This window comes from Montipora capricornis, chromosome 6 (genome assembly GCF_036669925.1).
Source record: "Montipora capricornis isolate CH-2021 chromosome 6, ASM3666992v2, whole genome shotgun sequence".
Taxonomy (NCBI): domain Eukaryota; kingdom Metazoa; phylum Cnidaria; class Anthozoa; order Scleractinia; family Acroporidae; genus Montipora; species Montipora capricornis.
The window spans coordinates 58,900,441-58,922,940 of record NC_090888.1 but is presented as its reverse complement, the minus strand read 5'-3'; the positions used below and the strand labels follow the sequence as shown (position 1 = coordinate 58,922,940).

The window sequence follows — 22,500 nt, the reverse complement described above, 5'->3', positions numbered from 1 at the left end:
ACTTTTTGCAATTCCCAATCTGTGAATAAAATGGGTTATTTCTGTGTTCTAAGTGGGTTTCTCTTGGGAATTTCCCAAATTGGGAAAGTGCAACAAAAACCAATCTTGGGACAAGAATTCCACATTATTTCCCCAATATTGGGATTTACATGTCCCAATAATTCCCCAATATTGGGATTTACATGTCCCAGTAATTCCCCTATATTGGGATTTATACGTCCCAATAATTCCCCAATATTGGGATTTACACGTCCCAATAATTCCCCTATATTGGGATTTACACGTCCCAGTAATTCCCCTATATTGGGATTTACACGTCCCAGTAATTCCCCTATATTGGGATTTACATGTCCCAGTAATTCCCCTATATTGGGATTTATACGTCCAAATTATTCCCCTATATTGGGATTTACATGTCCCAATAATTTCCCCTGTTATCGAGAGATTCCTGTCACAATAATTTCCCTTTCTTGACCCAGCAATTTCCTTCAAATGGGGTTTCTTTTCCTGATAAACAGCTCCCTTTTATGGTTTTCATTTGAAAATACTTTTTGCCCCCAAAACATAAAGATTAGCATGTAATTTGACCATGAACAATTTCCTTCAATGATGCATGGCTCAATAATTGCCTGTTCACCATGGGAATCATAACATAACCTCGAATGCAACTGTTCATTTTCAGCCCATTGACAACTGCTCTGCTATATAGTAAATGAGAAACACACAAATCTGTGACAATTAAACAATTTAATAAACAGTATTAATAACCACTAAGGGTGTACATTAGTATTTATCTTTAGACTAGAATAATTAAATAACATGCATTAAACTTGGATTTAAGAGTGGTTTGAGAAGTTTACAACAGCATTTACTGATAATATCGGTGGGTCTAATTTGCAGGTCGCGGGTTGCAGGTCATTTTTTCACCAATACAGAAAGTATCCTAAACATTCATAAAAGCTAACCTTAGGCCTAATTAGGCCTAAACAAAAGTTTTTAGGCCTAAGGTTAGCTTTTAAGAATGTTTAGGACCTTTTCTGTATTGGTGAAACAATGACCTGCAACCCGCGACCTGCAAATTAGACCTGCCGCGGTAATATTAATAATGCTATCCCCGTATAAATGTTTTGTTTCCAGTGTTGCTCAACCTCTCTGGAATAGGGTAACAAAATTTGTCCAAGGAAGGATTACGTTTTTTTTGCAAACGATGGCTGTGTAGCACTTATATGAGACTTAACTGATTGGAGTGTAATGTGAAGTGCCAGCCTTCTATCCCATATGAACCATGTGAGCGTTGTGTGGGCCCATTTCCATTAGTAGGGCTAACGCTGACATGGTTCATATGGGGTAGAAGGCTGGCACTTCACATTGCACTCTATAAACAAAATTTGTCAGTTGGTTTTCCAAAAGGCATAAATGTAACTATGACAGCCCATTATTTGGACTGTGTCTTTAAAATGCAAACAATGCATTTTACACTTGGAAACACTTAATATAAGCTAAAGGCAATGGATCAGAAAATGTTTCTGTTCTTTTTGGGAAAATTGGTTGAGTTGTTTGATCAGAACTTCAAATAATTAATGTGGGGAAATACTCCCAAATAGTTCACACCCTTGCAAAATAAATCTGGGACTTCCTAGGAATTCCTGGAAATTTCATAAGAACAGAATTGTGAATTTTCACAGGAAATTCAGACTTGGAATAATTCCAAGCTGTGCATCAATTAGATTAAAATTTCTTGGAATAAGTAATAAAAACTTGGAATTAGACAGAAATTTTGGACATTATAAGTGCTGAAACTTTCTTGAACGAGTAAACAAAATTATAGTTTCTAACGAAACTGTGGTACTGCGTTGGTGGGAGAGTGAAACATGAAAATTTTCATTTTTCTTGAACGAGGTCAGAAAAATCAAGAATTGACCTGAAATAACTGAGAAGTAGAAATGCACATGTGGAAGAAACAAGGTTATAGTGACCTGCTCCTGTAAAATGATATTCCAACCAGCAAATCAGAAATGTGCTGGACACCATTCCAGTGAAGCTAACAGTTACCATCACGGCCCACACAAAAAATTAGAATACAAAATAATTGCTTTCAAAGCAGTTACCTTCAGGTCAAAATCTTTAGATTGGGTTCTTGTTTTAAATTTAAAATACAAAAAGGGCTTTTTAAGATTTCAGATAAACCACAGAACCATAACAAGTCTGCAAAGAGTCATCCTTAAATACATCAAACCATAAACGGTCGGGGAAACAGAATTGGCTGCTAAGCATTTTTCTCTGCTGTAAAGGACCTTTTCCTGCTGTCCCGTCAAAGAATTTCTTCAGGAAGTGTATCTTCTTCTTTCATGGTAACTAAAATACAAATATATGCGTGTAAATACTTCAATGATGCAAGTCACGATTCCTCTAAATTCGTGATCATTTCAATCAATTACAGTTAAAGTGTGTGAAGTGTAGACTCAAATTTAGCTCTCTTTTCTTATAAACGTCAATAATACCTAGTTTTCTCAGGCATTTATGATTCTGCATTGAAAAGAGACAGCATTTACCAGAACGAATCATTTGTCAATCGTATACATCAATTAATTCGCCGTATGAGCATTTTTATACAAAATGGTTTACTTCACCATTTGATCCAAAACTTCATTTTTCTTGTTAAAAGGTTTACCAATTATTGCAGGGTTATAGCATTTAAAAAGCCAAATTAAGTATCCTTGCCAGAAAAATTGACTTGAAGGTACTCTACATGTAAATCGTCATTTTGAAGACAATAAGGCATCAAATCAAATGTTATTCGCCTATAGTCAACGCTTACCTTTTTACTTGAGTTCTTGTAAGCATTTCCCTGCCTTGGATCAGCATTTAAAGAGTAAAACAAACAAAAAATCATCACAAATTTGTGAGCGTTGATACAAACGTTAATAAAGCCGCCGATTACCGCCAAAATCGTTAAGAGCTTGCCGTGGAGACTGCTGGCCAAAATGAAAACGGCTCACTAGTTCCAGTCTTGTCTCTCACTCGTTATACAAGATGGCGCTGGAAACATTGAAGAAAAATGAACAAGATTCCGAGTGAAGTCCTCCAATTAACCCTCAAACAAAGTGGGAAAGATAGTGGTACAGTATTCATTGAGTGGATAAAGTGCTGACATGGAGTGTGTAATTCTTAACATTGATGCTTCATGTTCCTTTTGGAACAAGGCCGGTGAAACGTGGAGGATACCGGTATTTCTATAATCTATAGAATCATCATAATAAAGGCTTTTATTTTCATTTATCTGTGTTACACTATTGGGAATTAAATTGGGGAAATAATCCCTTATTATTTCCAATTTTGGGAATAACTTGGGGGAATGTGTGCACGTTATTCACAATTCTGGGAATAACTTGGGTAAAGTGGTTCCTATATCATTCACAATACTGGGAATAACTTGGGAAATGTGTCCATATTATTCACAATTCTGGGAATAACTTGGATAAATGTTCCCATACTAATCACAATTCTGGGAATAACTTGGGTGAAGGTTTCTGTATCATTCACAATGTTGGGAACAACTTGGGAAATGTGTCCATATTATTCACAATTCTGGGAATAACTTGGATAAATGTTCCCATACTAATCACAATTCTGGGAATAACTTAGGTGAAGGTTTCTGTATCATTCACAATGCTGGGAATAACTTGAGAAATGTGTCCATATTATTCACAATTCTGGGAATAACTTGGATAAATGTTCCCATACTAATCACAATTCTGGGAATAACTTGGGTAACGGTTTCTATATCATTCCCAATGCTAGGAATAACTTGGGAAATTTGTCCATATTATTCACAGTTCTGGGAATAACTTGGATAAATGTTCCCATATTAATCACAATTCTGGGAATAACTTGGGGAAATGTTCCCCCATAATTCACAATATTAGGAATAAATTTGGAACTTTTCCCATATTGTTCCCAGCTTTGGGTATAACTTGGGAAAACGTTCACAGCATATTCCCAATATTGGGATGTAAAAGAAAAGTAGACGTTCTTTCCCAATAAAAACCCAAAATTTCCCCCAAAAGTAATTTCTTGTCCCAACTTTTTCCCATGAGTGGGAAAGTTTCCCATTTAATTCCCAAATGGGAATCTCGAAAAGTTTCCTGTGAGTGAACTCTCCAGGATGCTCATGATCTTACTCTTGCCAACGCAATGGCAAAGGTCACCATCAGAATTAGAATCTATAAAGTTCACATTTAACATAAAGAAGACCAACCTTTCCTGATATTGAGAAGGACGTCTCAGATCAGCCAAAGATGGAATATTATAATGACATTGAAATGGGCGAATTTTCATGTATGGTGAGTACATCAGGTACTTGCCCAAGTAGTATAGACCGCTGTTCCATAAGGCATAGCGTATTCAGACGACAAACCAAGTTGTTCAACAAAACACATATAGGCCCATACGAACGCCACAAAAGATTAAAACAAGTTTTTCGATCGATGTATTGTGCAAAATATTTGGAAGCATATATAAAAAAATTTTAGCCAAAGTATCGTAGTTCGGAAAACAGCGAACTTTTGGACTCTATTGAAAGCATTAAACTAATCCCACTCATGCTAAGGTTGCAATGAGAAATAGGGCTCATCAGAACTAAGAGCACAAAGCTGTGAGACCTTCAAAATTTGTCGATCTTATTCGGTTCATAACCGTCAACTTTATTGGTTGTTTTTAACATGCCATAACTAATTAGCATCAATCGAAACAAGGTGTCCAAACTGCAGTAACCATTTTGGTCCCGTTATTTAAGTTAGAGATATGGAAATACAATAAAAAAATTAGTTTTATTTAGCCGTATTATTCTTTTAAGCTTCTTAGATAGACATAAAAGCGAATAAAATGGCTAATTCATGATGTCATAACTCATTTGCATAAAAAAATGATGTCACCAACGTTGAAAAAATTGGCGACAAAGTTTTTTCGATTCAGTATGCTCCAAACTATAGATTTCAGCAAAGAAACCACAATGATCATAAAATTCTCACGGGAGTCATTTTTTCGACATATGGCCCCGGACTATATCTTTCTATTTTGAGCGCTGTAGAGGTTCACCCTATTCTAAGAGGAGGAAAATATGTCTTGGAAAATTAGGACTGATGCACTAGTGACGGCATTTTCTGCTTTCCACAATCTCGGGAAAGTTAGATTGCACGTCAGCTGTCATCAGCGAGCGTGCACCCATGGGCAAATGGTAAATGACCAATTGGCCAATCAGAATGCGTGTTTTATCCAAGTTATGTTATAATAACCAATGGTAATCCATTAACCTATTGACCCCTGAGAGTGACACTTAATAGATTTTACTTTGTCTAATGCCGGACGAGCTTAATCATTGCTTCTTAACTAGGGCATTTGAGGTGTGAATGGGTTAACACAAAATGCATTTGAAATACAAGTTTCATTAAATTGCATACATGTCGGTATGAAGATTGTGACGTCAGAAAAAAATTAATAAACTTTGCAAGGTCATAGGAAAGTTTTACTCACTTTAAAAACTGAATTCCAACTGACATGGGATCTCCATCTCTTTATAAAGCTGCTCCCAATGTCATCTGTAGCATGTAACTTCTACAAAGATCCCTTTCCCCCACGTGCTAGAGAATAGGATCATCAAATTCCTGTCCAGCAATAGGGTTTTCACTGATTTGTGGCTTCAAAATATCTTGATACATGTGGTATTCATGAGTTCAGTTTAATTTCCTCAAAGAAGCAACAAGCTTTATTTCAAGTACTAAAGGTTCTACTTTTTGTCAATATCGAGCTTCAAAAAAGGGAAGCGGCTTATTTGTAAGTGTGGCATATAGACCAGTGTTTGCATGAAGCTAGAATTGGAAAAGCAGCCAAACTTCAGTGTTGGCAAAATGAAGGACTTAAGGTGATTCCCTGGTTTTGCATTGCACAACCCCAGTGTGCAAATTTTTTTTTGCATCATTGGCACATGCAGTAGCCTGGGCACATTGATAAAATGGCGGATTTTCATTGACGCCAAGCTTAATTCATCAAGGAATGGCTATGTCCTCCTGCCATTTCTAGGGAATCACCTAAGTTCTATTTTTTTTCAATGTTGAGCTTCAAAAGAGAGATGTGAGTTATCTATGATTGTGGCATACAAACCAGTGTTTGAGGTAAACTAAAACTGGGAAAGCATCCGAAAGAGTTGCTACCAGTAGCCTCTTTTATTGCTATGTTCACCGTGCACATGTGCCTCAGTTGGTTGAGCACCGGGCTGTCACACGGGAGGTCGTGAGTTCAACTCCGGCTGGACCAACACTCAGGGTCTTTAAATAGCTAAGGAGAAAGTGCTGCCTTTGTAATTTCATCTGCAAATGGTTAGACTCTCTAGTCTTCTCGGATAAGGACGATAAACCGTAGGCCCTGTCTCACAACCCTTCAATGTTCATAATCCTGTGGGATGTAAAAGAACCCACACACTTGTTGCTAAGAGTAGGGCATGTAGTTCCCGGTGTTGTGGTCTGTCTTCTGTGCTATATCATGGTTGGGAGGTTAGAAAGGTGCACTTAATTTGGAGCCTCGCTCTGTTGTGCGACCCCCACCACAGCCTGTTTCTCTGTTTTGGTGAAAGTGATTAAATAAATAAAGAAACCCTTTTGGTCACTGCCACCTTGATTGTAAATTTAGTCTGTTATAGCCCTAATTAAGTTATATGCATGATGACGTCGGACTAGGTGATTTCACCACCACGCCTTGATTTCGAAAATCAAACTTGTAATTAAAATGTTAGGTTGAGCTGAATCCCAAAGGAGCAAACTTGTAAAGAATACCCACATGCAAACATAACAGTATTTCATGTCCAGATGTGAACAATTTTGGGCAAACAAGGCTTGGTGGTGGACATTAATTACTAAACAACGAAACAGCAAAACAATAAAACAGCGAAACAAAGCACCAAAACACCATGTATGACCCCACCATACATTGAATACTAACCGACAAAGGTTCTTGAGCATATGTCGTCATCATGCATAAGAACTGTTCCTGCTTGCAGGTACTTTAAATTTGTGCAGTTTTACTTGTGATTTGCTCTGTGTCATGCCAGGAGTCAAACTGTAATTAATGCCAACTTTTTGCAGTTCTCTGCAGTCTAATTTAAGCCATTAATTCAATAAACCATCTCTCCTCATGGGTGGAGGTTGAACTAATGTATGCATTTTCATATTATGTAGGTCTGTGCTTAAGTTTTAGCTTAAATTTGCAAATTTTATAATTTATGTAACATTATTTTATTTGTTTCTACATTATATTCTTTTTTTATTTTCAGAGAAAACAAAATAGCATCTGTTGGTCTTTGTGTTATAAACACTTCAAGACGAGGGTACCCACCTGAGGATGGTGCTCACATTGCATTGAGTGAGTGATGTATTTATTTCTTTATGGGTCAGGTTCAGTTCTTACTCAATCTTGCTTAGACATACTGTAACAAACAAGTTTTCTTCAGTCTGCATGATCATCTATTAAGGTTTTCAGTTCTTCAATAGATCGACCAGAATTTACTTTGGTCCACGTAAGTCACAGTTTTTCTCTCAACTTCTTTTCTGGCTTTAAGTTAACCCTTTCAGGCCCGATAGTGCCAAATGGCACTTATAGATTTTACTCTGTCTAACGCCAGACGATTTTACTCGTCAATGGGGAACCCCTCGGGCCTGAAAGGGTTAAGCTAACAGCATCCAAAAACTATGTCCCCGTTTAACCCTTTCAGGCCCGATAGTGCCAAATGGCACTTATAGATTTTACTCTGTCTAACGCCAGACGATTTTACTCGTCAATGGGGAACCCCTCGGGCCTGAAAGGGTTAAGAAACTTTTTTTCTCTTGGCAGGAACTGTGAGACGATTTCTAGAAAAGTATTCAGAGGTTGAGATTGTTGTATTTGTGGTAGAAAATGCTGATGAGGTAACTTAGTGTTTGTAAAACCATTAGAATGCAGAACGGGATGCTACTTTGTTTGATTTTCGACTTTCTACAGTAGCTTGGTCATTCATTTTTTAGGAAAGAATTTGCTTGGCTTATGTTAAGTCTGATTTTTATGGTGAAATTGAAACAGTGTTGTGGATTCTTAATATTACTATGACAATGCGCATTTAAAAGCACATGCATTATTAAGTGGCCAGGATGATGTAAGTAAAAGGCCTGATTTGGCAGGTTTTCACTTTCTTTTTCGTTTAATATTTGATAAATGTTGATCAGAAAAAAGGGTACCAAGCTTTAATTCTACATAGACTGAACGTAAAGAAATTCCTTAGAATAGTACATACAGGCGAACAGTTCTAAAAAATGGTTGAAATTTTCTTGGTTCATTTGACAAAAAGGCTTCAAGAACATGCTCACAAACTTTTGGTAGAGTGTCATAGACAAAGTTAAGAAGCAATGATTAAGCATGTAAGACTAAATGAAGATCATTATTATTCTGCACAAGTGGGTGGGCTATATACACTGAAAATCCTGCCTATCGTTGGTGTAATTCATCCCTCTTGCACTTTTAGATGAAATGTCATTATTTTTCTTTGCAGGCCATTTATAAGAAAGTGATGCCACTGTACTTTCCTAGAAATAAGGAAGAGGAAGATTTTGTGCTGAATGAGCTCCCTGATGATATTGGTACAGTAACTACATTTTCTGTCTACTCAAAAAAACTGAGCTACACTTGTGAGAAACTAATTTAGCAAGATGCCTTTATTATGCTGGACCAAAGACAGTGACAGTGCTTTCACACACCATGCCAAGATATGAGTAGTTTTGTGCTTGATTTTGTAGCCTTCCATTGACTGACAGATTCACCCCTTTAAAACAGGGCACATCATGTTATCCTATTGCTTTGTTTGATTCTGTAGGTTCTCTTTTATTTACCTGACGGAGTTGCAGATTTTCATCTTCTCTTGGATTGGCCGAATAAACCTAGGAAATAATAATCATGAACATTGTTTAACTCATTGACCCCTGGGAGTGAGACTTGACAGATCTTACTCTGTTTAAGGACGGTGCCAACTATTGTTATTGTGCATACGTTCTGCGCATCTCGAGATACTCGGATTTCCTATTGGTGATGCTTACTAATACTGGGATATTTTTGCGCGGTTTAAAACTATCCAAAGAAAGTAGATCTTAGTAAGTACTCTTGGTATCCAAAAAGAAAATTGGGGGTAACCATGCATTTTTGAGAGATAATTAAGCTTCAATAATTTGAGAAAGAACTCCATACATTGCTTTGTATTTTAAAGCTTTTTACAAATATTGTTGATTAATTATCTTCAAAAAATGCGTGGTTACTCCCAATTTTCTTTTTGGATTTCAATAACACTTGTTAAGATCTGCTTTTCCCGCATATTCAGTAAACCACGCAAACATACCTTTGAATTAGTAGGCACCGTCCTTAATGCTTGATGATTTTATTTGCACTAGCAATTTAAGGATATTTGAAGTGTCAGTGGGTTAAACAGTCCAAACCTCTGTGTGCCCTTCATGTCCCCTCCAGTAAGTGTCAAGTGCATTAATTAGTGCTGAGTCACTAATAGAAAACACTTTACAGCCAGGTGATCTGGTGACGTAATTTGGAGAACTGGGGAGAAAAATTTGAACGCCGTATCCCATAAACGTGCGCGGCCTTATTTTCAAATTCAACATGGCAGAGGCGAGATTAGAGCTCGTTGGGTCTACTTGAATGTTCATTTAGTAACAGGAAATGTGGTAGACACAGGAATGATCTGTTGAGTTTTGGCGATGGAAATGATGCAGGCAGTTTGGAAACAACACCTAAGGCTGCGCACGGTTGTGTGTTACGGCGTTAAAATTTTTCTTCCCAGTCCTCCAAATTACGTCACCAGATCACCTGGAGAAATCAAATCAACTCAACTCACATAAAGTAGTAGGTTGGTTTTTGAGGAGAGAGAGAAGAACTGGTGTACCCAGAGAAAAACCTCTTGGAGAAGAGTAGAGAACCCACAATCTCCACCCCACGTATAATGCCGAGTCTAGGAATCAAACCTGGGCCACATTGGTGGGAGGGAAGTGCTCTCACCACTGTGCAATCCCTGCTCCGTGTGTAGAACATAGGTAATAACCTACATAGTTTTATCCGTCATTGTATGATTTGTTGCTTTACAACTTTTAAGTAACCTAATGAAATTCAACTATACACAAACATCCTGTAAATGCAGCTTCTGTTTTGTCATAAATCAAGGAAATGAGAATGGTGAACCTGTAATTGCTGAGAGACAAATAAGGATAATGGATAAACCTCTTGGTCACAGAGATGTTGATGATGGTAGGTAGTAGAAAATTATCGAAACAAAAAACATCTTTCTTTAAACTGCCTATGAAGTAAAAAATATATGTTGCTTATTTTAAAGAAGAATGGTGTTTTCTATTTTGGAATACCTTCTTTTATGTTAAAATTTTTGTTCAAAAATTGATGGCATCACAAACTGTACAAATAACTGTAATAAATCCCAAAATTGAGAATATCTCCAAAAATATTGGAATACATTGTAATGCTATTCAAACTTGGCACCAGTAAAGTACATTAGATAAAAAAACAGAGTGACACCCATTAAGATGTTGCCATAGCAACATACTTGTTTCCATTCCCTCTCTGCAATGAACCAAATATCGAATTTTGAATGAATACATGTAAGTACAGGCAGTTCAAAAATTTTCTTTATCCTTTTGTATGTACTTGCGGTGTGTGAAAAGGAAACATAAGCACAAGCACTTGTTCTGAAATCCCCACATCTGAGCATCTGAACAAAATGGCAGACGCCGTGGATGATTTTGATGCCCATGTTTCACTAGCATAAGCATAAGCTTGTGTTGTGAGGGAAAACAAGGCTTATGACAATAAACGATAAAATCAATCCTGCATTAAATAGACCCAGCAGCAAAAAAAAAGAAATTGGTTCCCATGGCAACAGCATAGAGGGCATCATTTTGTGCTCTACTTGATGTAGATTACTGCTTACTTATTACACATGAAATAAGGTATTCCAAAAATAGAAAATGCCATTCTTCATCAATTTGAAAGGTCTTTAAAAACATATTTTTGACGTCATAGGCACTTTCAGGAAAGGTGGTTCACAGTAATTGGTGACCACTCAAGGTGTTTTCCTGGGTACGACATAATTCCTTAAATACCCAGCTCCACTAGCCCTGTTAAAATGGATTTGAGTAGTAGGCATCTGGCCCTTGCTTGGTAGGGGGCTCAGGGCATGCTCCCCCGAAGCATTTTGAGAATTTCGGCTTTAAATGGTTCCGATGGTTGTATCTGGCACATATTATTATGGCACTTATTTTCCCACGTAATGTTCACGGCTTTCCCAGGCCCCAGTAACCCTGCCGTTCAGTTTATGTAAAGAATTTACTTGAATTTTTGGCTTGATTCACCAAAACAAACATTGATATTATAATTATTTTTTGGTTACAATTAATCTTGATCTATTGGAGACCTCACATTACCGTAATTTCCGGCCGATTACCCGCGGGTAATGCGTTAATTTTCCAGTAAACCGCGGTTGCTGCAGGTAATAGGAATGTGCGGGTAATGCGATAATTTTTAAATCTCAGGTAAGAATTTGACAGATTGAAACAAGTTAAAATGAGGATAATTAAACCAACACTTCCTTCAAATCTGTGTGTTGCCTTGTTCGTTGATTCAATCTTTAAAATGATGCTTTATTTGCCGTAGTCTTTGTAAAACCGCTCGATGAAAGCCGATGCAAATTGAATGAAAAACAATAATCTTTCCCTTCGACCATGTCACAACTTGTCACCGAATTAAAAGTAAATGAGAACGAATTTCTCACTTTAACACATCCTTTTCAATTTTAAGAAAGGTATTTTAACACTCGCCCCCACTTTCTCTCAACCTATCAAAATGGCGCTCAATGATCAATCGTAAAGATGTTGGCCTTCAACTCGTATTCTATGGAGTCTTAGTGTTAATACATTGGATATTTAAGTCGTTTTAACAAGACAAACCAGAAATGACTAAGGAGAGTGTTTAAGGCTGCATTATTAAAAGCCAATTCTTAGCAGAAAATGCTATCGATCTTCTGCTTTGTAAGCAACAACATGGAATATTCATCGCTCCAAGTTTGTGAGTTCTTGTCCCGGAAATACAGTAGCAAGATTTTTTCGGTTTTGGGGTGCGGGTAATAGGCCAGTGCGGGTAATCTGTTGAACGTTTTTTCCCCTTGTGACAAAAATAGACCGCTGCGGGTAATCTGCCGTGCGGGTAATCGTCCGGAAATTACGGTAATTTGTCATCAATGTACTTTAGTAAGTGGCAAAATCACCACCTGCCGGCACATTTTGACTGGGCTGCTCTACCAAACCTTTTAAGGCACCAGTTACCAAGCTCATTTTTTGTTTTGAATCACTGTTAATAATTACTTCAAGACATTAATTATTTTTGGTGCTTCAAAAGCATTATTTGATGCACAATAATTATTATGAGTAAAATTCTAACACATAACACTTGCTACGAGGTCTAACCATACATACATACATACATACATACATACATACTTAATTGACCACTCTCCATAGGGGCTTTTCAGGGCCATCGAGGCAAGCACCATAACCACTGGGCCACACTGCCTCCTACCATGGTATCAAGAGCAACAGGCTGATTATCTCTCTTCAAAATACATCATGTATTTTTTAATGAGTTGTACCTAAAATGAATGGATACAATAAAATTGAATCATTGAGAGCCCCACGTCACAATCATTTGAATGCGTAAAAGTGTCTATTGTGGCAATTATTGCAAGCCCATTTAATATTTTAAGGAGACTTAAGCTGGCTCATTGTCCGACAGAGACACAAATCTACTCTAGAACCTTCCACTTGACACTTGACAACTTCATTAGTTAAACAGATTTCGATTGCATTAGTTATCCTTACATACGTCTGCAATGTGCTGCATGTTGTGCAGTGCAATTCAGAAAGCTTGTTCTTGGTCGCAAATTCAGAGATCTTACCAAACTGTGTTTTCTTAATATTGATGTCTATGCTTTTAAAATTTCTTCATCTCGAGATATTATTCTTCCAACAAGTTTCAAGTTCCTTTGAGTGTGAGCCAGAAGTTATAAGCTTGTATAAAAATGCCAAGCTATTTGCCACTTTTTAATGGTTATCCATCTTAATTCATGTCTTTTGCAGATGACGAGGTAGAAGAGGCAGAAGAAGCTGGCGCTGTGCATATGTTGGACTCATCTGTTCTCAGCAGACATTCATTCACAGCAATGGCTGGTGATCATGATCAGTTAAATAGGCAGAGATTACAGAGATCTACAAATGAGATGCAGGCTATTCAACATGAGAGAATGTAAGGCAATTTGCAATTCTTGCCCAGGGCAAAAATGCCTGTATAAAGGCAGAGTGACTGATTACAATTTTTTTTATTTTCTTATGTAAGGAAATTACATTTTTATGAGTTTGAATTAAGTAGTTTATACCACACAGGTGATGGTGCTTTTCAGTTTCACGTCCTGTGATTAATAGCACCTTAAAGGGGTTTTAGTCAGAGTGATGAAAATGGTAATGACATCTGCTTTGCTGGGAACAGCAAGCAAATTACAGTACTTTTTGTCTGAGATCCTTGTTGTAACCTACCAGTTACCGGTGGTACCTACACAACAATTCCAGTATTACTGTGTGAATTCAAGAGGATAATTATAGTAATACTAATAATAATGATGATGGTGAAACAGATAGGGTAATAATATGTGCGAGACAACCAGACATTTTGTTAATAAACGAGAAAGATTTACATCACTGTACCTTGGGATGGATGGGTCAGGAGCAAAGAGATTGAGAAGATCAACAAGTGTCAGGATTCGGGTGTGGAATTGAGAAGGTTGTGTGGGATGAAAGTGGAAGTTGTACCAATAGCCACTGGAGCTCTCGGTGTGGTATCAAACAGGTTAAGCCATTGGCTTGACATTTTGAAGGCAGGCATTTAAATCAGCTTGCTACAAAAGGTGGCCATACGGAGGCTCAAACCAGTTTTGACACTTTCAAAAAACTGTACTATTTGGAAGGATTGAATCTACCAAACGTTTTCACTTAATGGTAATGTTGTGATGCCTTATGAAAGACCAATAGATGCTTAACAAGATGCACAGCATTAATGTGACGTAATGGGCTACCTGGAGAGTGATTAGCACACTGGGATAAAACTTTTTGCAAAGTTTAAAAAGATTCTCTGGAGCAGATTTATAGCCACCTTCACAACTGAAGAATTTCAAGGTGGCTCTGAATCCACTCCGGAGAATTTTTTAAACTTTGCAGAGAGTTTTGTCTTAGTGTGCCAGTCACTCTCCAGCAATAAAAAATGGGGGTCACCGAATTAGTTTTGATCACTTTTCAGCAATAAAAAATGGGGCTTGCCAATTCGTTACTGAGATATACACTGTAAGGTTTTAAACACAAAATATAGGGCTTTTTTAGATGGTTCTTTTGTTGCCATGGTAGTTTATTTCGTCACATTAATATGTGCATCTTGTTAAGACATTTTTGATGTTTAATATGGTACCATAACATTGCAATTAAGTGAAACAGTGCTGTAGAGTTAATCTTTCTAATAACACATTCCCTCCAAATTGTTGAAACCGGTTTGAGCCACCTTGACGAGCACACATCTTGAGACGAGTCCTGAACATCTAAGGTGCTGGTAGTAGCCCGATCAAAGGACATGATGAGACAAGGCAGATGACTTAAATTATAACACCATTGATGGAGTTAATAATAATAATAATAATAATAATAATAATAATAATAATAATAATAATATACTTTATTTACAATGTAAATTTCCAGCTTATGTAGCGGAGAACAAGTTAGTACTCTGGCAATTGGAAAGACTCAAATCAAATCAAATGTTGGTTTGTGAAATGAGGGGAGAACCAGAGTACCCAACAAACTAGAGAACCAACAAACTTTACTCACATCAGGAAACATTGTTATTATTATCATCGTCATCGTCATCGTCATCGTCATCGTCATCGTCATTATCATTATTATTACCAGGGCTTTCAATAGAAGCTGGCTACTGCCCGGAGCTCCAGCAGCTGTGGGTCATCAAGTCACCGGCTACTTGGTTTACAAAGTTCTACTTCAAAAATAAACGTCTTAAAATATTTACAGCCTAACCACTCCATAGTGCAAAAATGTTCAAAATTTGCCTACACTTGTCTTGAGAATTTGCGCTTAAACCATACGTGTTCTTCATCTTGTGTGTGAATCAGCAGCTGCGTATGTTTGCGATCAAACACTTTCCACCATTTTTAGTGGTATCATAGTCAAAGTTAGCCTTGCTTTCACATTGGCTGTTTAATACATGTAAATCATGCCAGACTGAATTGTTTGCATTCTTTCCAAAGAAATCATGTTCCAGAACAGGTATTTTGACGAAATTTTTACTTTCTATGTTGTGTCTAATAAAGACTGTGGTATTTTCGCTTACTGAAGAATATTTACTAACTCTTTTCTTGCCTTTGAATGAAGTGAAAGTCTTGTAAAAATACTGTTCCTTTTGGTCATAAATATTTTGTCATTACCTTAGCTAATTTTGATGCCCAGAAAGCTGGAAATCATATATCTAACCTTCTAGATGTCACACTTTTTTGTGGGAGCATGCCGCCAGACCTCCCAAGGAGAGGCGACCTTATGGCTGCCTTATTGCCACAGCAGTTTATTCTCATATGGGTAGACACCCACTCAAAATTTTATTGACAGCCCTGTAATATTGCTATTGTTATTGTTAAAGGATCTCAGGCTAATAAAAGTTTTTTCTTGTCTGGCCAATTACCCTTGGGAGCAAGCAACAACAAGTTCCTAAAGGTCCTAAGGGTGTCCTGTCCTCAATCCCTAAAGGGACAAAACTTTCCGTAACAGTCTAGCTGTTCCCAACAGAGCAGTTTTCTGAATCACAGATCACTTCAAGTCTGATGGTATGGAATGTCAAGCTTTTTCATGTGTTTGTTAAACGTCTCAGATACAGCCCCTAGTGCTCAAATCACAACTGGTACCACAGTCACTGTGTTCAGTTTCAATGTCTTTTCTATTTCTTCCCTAAGTATTATTGATACGTCTCTATTTTCTCCAGTCCTTTGTCTTTTACTTGTGCTTCTCCTGGGATGGCAATCTCCATGATCTAGGTTTACATTGCTTGCTTATGAATGAAGATGATGTCCAGTCTTCTAGCTTCAACCATCCTATGACACTGTACATTGAAATCCCACAGAATTTTGAATCCTTCGTTTTCTGCCACTCGCTCTGGGGTTTGTTTGTACCATTTATCTGCTCATTCAAGTTCAGCCTTTCCACAAAGTTACCCGTGCACATGCTGTGCAATATTGTTGTGGCTCCTCTTATATCTGTTATTAAATGAAATGATATATGAAGTGAATCTTATATTGAGCTGTGGATATGAACTCAAGTGAAGCTATGATCCTCACAGCAATTTTAGCAATTGCGTAGAGAAGCCTGAAAATTTAGGTTTGACCAGCTCTCAACATCAGTGGCTTCATACCTCGGTTGGTTAGCGCATCAAACGCCGTTGAAGTCCTGAAATTTTCAGGCTTCTCTACAAAATTGCTAAAATTGCGTTCATAACTGCAAGGATCATAGCTTCACTTGATATATCTGTTATTATTGTTGTTGTTATTATTATTATTATTATTATTATTATTATTATTATTATTATTGTTATTGTTAATTAGATGTTGGTTTTTAATAGATTTAACAATAAAATTGATGATTATTATAAAACTTTTACTCGACGTTTCGACGCTCTCAAGCATCATTTTCAAGAGTTGAAAAGTAACTGTTACTTGGCAGTTTGAATAAATAATGTTAGCAAAACCTCGTGGGAGTCATGGTAAGACAATAGAACACTAGAAACGTTTGTACGATTGTACATTTTCTCGTGGGAGTTATGCTAAGACAATAGAACACTAGAAAAGTACAATTGGACTCCCTGAAGGCAAAACTTTTCTAGTGTTCTATTGTCTTAGCATAACTCCCACGAGAAAATGTACAATCGTACAAACGTTTCTAGTGTACCATGACTCCCACGAGGTTTTGCTAACATTATTTATTCAAACTGCCAAGTAACAGTTACTTTTCAACTCTTGAAAATGACGCTTGAGAGCGTCGCAAACGTCGAGTAAAAGTTTTATAATAATCATCAATTTTATTGTTAAATTATTATTATTATTATTATTATTATTATTATTATTATTATTATTATTATTATTATTATAGCAGTGCAAACGTATGTATGCTAAACGATAGCTAAAGCACAGTAGGGCGCTGTTGTGTAACCTAAAGGCCAACGGGAAATAAGAAAATTAAAAGAAAAACTTATAGAAACTAATACATTAAAATGTCTTCTAAGTAGACCTTGAAGGAAAAAAAAAATTCAAATCTCCTTCTCTGAGGTATCACATTAAAATACTTAAAAAATGCTCTACTAGTGTCTTATCTTATGTCATTATGTTGAAGTGGCGGGCAATGTGTAAACTTGAAGTTAACACGGACTTCTGCATCTTTATCAAGACTTCTTTACTCTTCCTTCCCACTAAAACCCTAACAGTTCTCTCAAGTCCTTTGGATTATTATTATTATTATTATTATTATTATTATTATGTACACAGATGCGTCAGAGGCTCTAGATATCCTTTCAAATCACGTGAGGTCTCAGAAGACTTTACTCTCGCTGTAGCTGGTCTACATTTGTACTCATAATTTTAGGCTTAGATTTTTGATTACCTCTTTCTTTAGAAATCCTTAATTGTCTTTTTACCATTTTTAAATTATTCACATATTGTAAACAGTTTTCTATTGTGAAGATATAATTTAGTTTTTAAAAATTTTAACTAATTTCGATATATAGTTTAAAATTGTAAATATGTGCTAATTATTTTGATAGTGGAAATAAAGTTATTATTATTTTATTTTTATTATTATTATTATTATTATTATTATTATTATTATTATTATTATTATTATTATTATTATTATTATTATTATTATGTAGTATGCTAACAAGTCCATAGTCAGTTTTTCACTTGGTTCATCCTTTACCCACAGTAAATCCCATCTACCCACATTGTTTTAGGTATCAGAGATGGTTAAGACGAGCAAGGACAGAGGATTTATCCAGTCTGGCCAGGCTCAAAATGGTTTACCAATCAGGTCTGTCTGGCTCTGTGTGTCGATTTGTCTTGAGTTTGTTATTTGTATGTAAGAAATAACTATAAGTACAGCAGACTATAGATGCAACTGGTAATTGCAGTGGCCATGCATGCCGTTTATTTAGCCATGGCATTTTCCGTTGACTGCAACCTACACTCAGAGCATAAGATTGCATTTTCTCTATTAAATATTCCCATAATTATTTTACGCCAAAACAAAACAAACCAGACAAAATCACAGGAAGTAACTTTTTCAAAGAAGTCTCTTAAGGCGTATGTGCAACTAGTCCCAGTCCTCTGCCGTGCGTTTCATTGAAAACAGTAAAAACTCTCAGGACGCGAAAGGAAGAGGCGGTTTTTTCTCACCAATTGGGAACCGTCCCGTCATTCTTTTCGTAAACTGTATCATGGAATTTCTGTTTGGTCAAAAAATAGAACTGATAGTTTGAAAAGTGTATCAAAGGAGGGCCTTATAACATCATAATTTTTTTGAGAAATAATTTCGTTTAAAATCCATGCAACAGATTTTGTGTTAGAATGTTCTCAATACTGTTGCGTTAAAAAAATGTGAAAAACATAGTTAAATCGCTGCGTTTTTATGCATTTTCTTTTTTTGGTCACGTGATTTACCAAATGTGGTTGTGAGTCGAACCAGACAACGGAACGTTAAATAGAACACGCTTTGCAGGAAAGGATAACTGTGGAGTTTAAGAAATTCAAGAAATGACCATTTAAGAGGTCCATAGCAACGGTTCGGTAACTTTTTGATCCCTAAAAATGGTTTTTGTTCCCTTGTTCCCCCAGGTTTTTTGTCTTTGTTCCCGTGTTCCCCAGTTCAAATCAGCCATGCTCCCTTGTTCCCTAAAAAAACCCTTGCAAGACCCTCATTCATTGTCTTCATTTATTGACAGGGGTTAATATTCACTCCCTCATTCACTGGGATTGGCCTGATTTAATGCTGCAGTATAAAATATCAGTCCTAGCAGCTTGTGTAGTTGAACCTAGTTTACTATTTTCACTGAATAATTGATTAGCGCATTGGGAAACAAACAACCTGAGAAATGTTCTCCGGTCCCCGGGGACGCATTGCTGCATTGCAGGCCCTCCCAATAAACAGATTAGACCAACCTGATTCCCAGGGTCTCTCTTCTCTGCCTCCATTGTCGTTGTTGAGATTAGACCGCGTGGTTTCCGTCCTCGGTGCTCACTGTATCACAGCGCCGACCGAGACTTATCAAGGTTCGCCTCACCCTCCTCCCCTGGTGTTGGTTGACAACTCCGCTTACCCCTACAGCTATCCTCGCTGTCTACCTCTTATCACATCAATCCGCAGATCTCCTTCCCATAACGTAGTTTCACGATGTTAATAGGCCATTTCCGAGTTCAATTCTGCCTCCTCTTCAAAGCGAGTCTAAGTGCGAAGTTTTTGTAATGGTAATTAGTTCTCCTTTACATATGAATGAAAACTAATTTTCATAACAAAAACTTCGCACTTAGACTCGCTTTGAAGATGAGGAAGGCCAGAACTCGGAAATGGCCTATTGTTAGACAGTGAGGATATACTACTAACCTAGCTTTTACGCCATCTCCTATAGCTCACTGTTAGAGCATCCAAACCAGTAATATTTGCATTTGGAATGTTTTTTTGTAGTCGTCCGCGAGACATCATCGAAAACCCACCACTTCAAAACACCTTTCGCAAACAGCCAACTTTGCCTTCCCCTTTTGAAAATTTTCGGAATCACATCAGTAGCCAGCCAATACAGTGTCTATATTGATAAACATCTCCTGTTTTGTCTTTAAAGGTGTGGACTTTCTTGGTCGACCCGTTGTTGTGTTTGTCGGGAGGCATTTTCAATCTCGGAACATTGATCTCAACAAAGTATGTGTCCTCATGACTTTGTCTTAATCAGTGCCTTTTGAAGTGATTTACGCCAGTTATGCTTGATGTTGGCTTTTTTTGTGAGTGTGATGTAGAGTGGCAATATCCTTTTTTCTTGAAGTGCAAGGAGGCAGGTAAGCTTGCAGAAAATGACTTAAGAGGTAGCGGCTGCCTGATTTCCTGCCTGCACGTACCAGATTAAAATAGTCTTGCCCCAGCCAGAGAACAATCTTTAAGAGTCACAGTTGAGTGTAGTTTCAAGTTTTGTATGACTAGCTTTCATTTTATTTCACGTATTTTGTCGTGAAAGGAAGAGAGAGTTTAACTGTGTGGTCTACTTTTGATACCAACCTTGACCTTCTCGTTTTGTAATCTTTAAGTATTACCACTTGAAATATTTCAGATTCTTTTTTGTTTTTAAGGCAACTAATAGTGAACAGCGCAGAAGTTATGCGAATTCTTGATATACCTCGATTTTTTCTTTCAATCCGCACGGTTTAAGCTAAAAAATTATCTTGAATGGTTGTAAGGAAATCTCCAGAGATGATCTGCGGAATCACCTCAGAAACGTCACCTCCGCAAATTACCGTTTCGTAAACGGTCATTGCCATTTGGGCGACACTTGAATCAATTATCACTCTTAAGTTTGTCGTTTGCAAATGAGGAACAAAGTACTTAATCTAGGACTATATTAGTAGCGTATATGTGACTTACAATTTTGAAAACAACTTAGAAAAACCTTAGAAATAAAACTTAGCATAAGTTGCATGGGTGAACGATATCGAGCTCGGTTCAATGGCTGAAGAGCTAACGCACTTAACCACACATTACCGAGACAACTACTCCAAATACCCGCAATTTTAAAGTGTTAAATGAAGCTAACCCTGACAATTCATTGAAAGCTAGCCGAATGAAAAAGCTTTTGTTACTAAGAATGGCATCGACCGTTTACGAAACGGAATTTAGCGTCGCCCCCTGCAAACAGAATAAATGTTAAGCTATGTCAAGAGTCCATGATGGACACTTGGCTATGTTTAATCTTCTATGGTAATCAGCATATATTTTCCTTCCTCGTTCACACGTGTAGGGAAATTTGTACGATTGTTGTTTCAGGTTAGATCTGAATTTCACAGTAGCAGAACGGGGGCAATTTTTCGCGATCCATTTGATTTTGCCTTTCTACGTGTGGTAGTATTTTCGGAACGAGCTGTCTGAACAAAGACCGTTTTAGTAGGGCTGCAACGATACATTTTCTCACGGTACGATACACATCTCGATACAGGTGCCACGACACGATACATATCTCGATACATCATTACATAGATAATTATGTACAATGGGAAGACATTTTCCGACGAACAGCGTGTTTTGTCCGTGGGTGCGCAAGACGTTGTACGCATCTTGAAAAATACATGGGGCAAATGATAGTGTTAGTTATCTACGATGTCTGTACGTGTCAGATCGGAAGCTATACGAAGCAAGGATGGATCTTTCTTTCCCCTGTGTTTAATAACTAGCTGCAAAAGGGTTATTTTTGCGTAAGGAGTCATGAAAGACAGTGATTTCTGAATGTTGATGAATAATAATAATAATAATAATAATAATAATAATAATAATAATAATAATAATATCGCAATATGTTGCTTAAATATCGATATTCGTATCGTGGCAAAAAAATATCGCGATTCACCGGTGCATCGTTGCAGCCCTACGTTTTAGTGCGTCACAAAAACCACAACTTGGTAGCACACCTTTTCCCGCGCTGAGCACCGGCTGCATGCATTTGCTTTGTGTTGTGATTGGCCCATTTTTTGTCTGTGCCTATATTGTGACTGGCTAAAGTAATAAACGTTTTAGGAGAAGGTGTCTCTATCAAGCACTTGGCCAAACAGTTGCGCCATTTAAACTGAGAGTCTGGTTTTTTCTCCAGGTGGTGGCCTATTTCATCTATGTCCTGGACAAGATTGTAAACAGGGATTACGTGATTGTGTATTTGCACACGTTGAGCACAGAGGAGAATCAACCACCCTTGTCATTCCTCAAAGATATTTACCACCTTGTTGATAACAAGTAAGAAAAAAATGATTATGCCATGTACAATATCCAGAATCTTCAAAGACTTAAGATGCTGGCGTAGCTGGTGTAATCTTAACTTTCATCAAGTGGCGTCTCCTTGAAACAATTCATTCAATTGCAAGGTTTTCGACAGTTTTGTAAAGTAGCGGACATATTTCTGAAAGTTTGGTTTTATCAATGGAGTTGATAATGTAAATTGGCCACCTTACAGAGATTCTAAAAGCTAAGAATTAGAATTTTAGAATCTCTGTACGGTGGCCAATTTACATTATCAACTCCGTTATTA

General features: G+C 37.2%; 1 protein-coding gene across 1 annotated transcript in view; it reads left to right on the top strand.

Annotated features, from left to right (window-relative positions):
• The window catches only part of LOC138052673 (protein GDAP2 homolog), a 37,486-nt gene that overhangs the window by 8,923 nt on the left and 6,063 nt on the right, over positions 1–22,500 (top strand). Inside the window, exons 5-12 of the mRNA XM_068899220.1 lie at positions 7,325–7,413; positions 7,882–7,955; positions 8,573–8,660; positions 10,240–10,323; positions 13,218–13,383; positions 18,181–18,257; positions 20,062–20,138; positions 22,069–22,208. Coding sequence (XP_068755321.1) covers positions 7,325–7,413; positions 7,882–7,955; positions 8,573–8,660; positions 10,240–10,323; positions 13,218–13,383; positions 18,181–18,257; positions 20,062–20,138; positions 22,069–22,208 — 795 coding nt within the window. The remainder of the gene's footprint in view (positions 1–7,324; positions 7,414–7,881; positions 7,956–8,572; positions 8,661–10,239; positions 10,324–13,217; positions 13,384–18,180; positions 18,258–20,061; positions 20,139–22,068; positions 22,209–22,500) is intronic.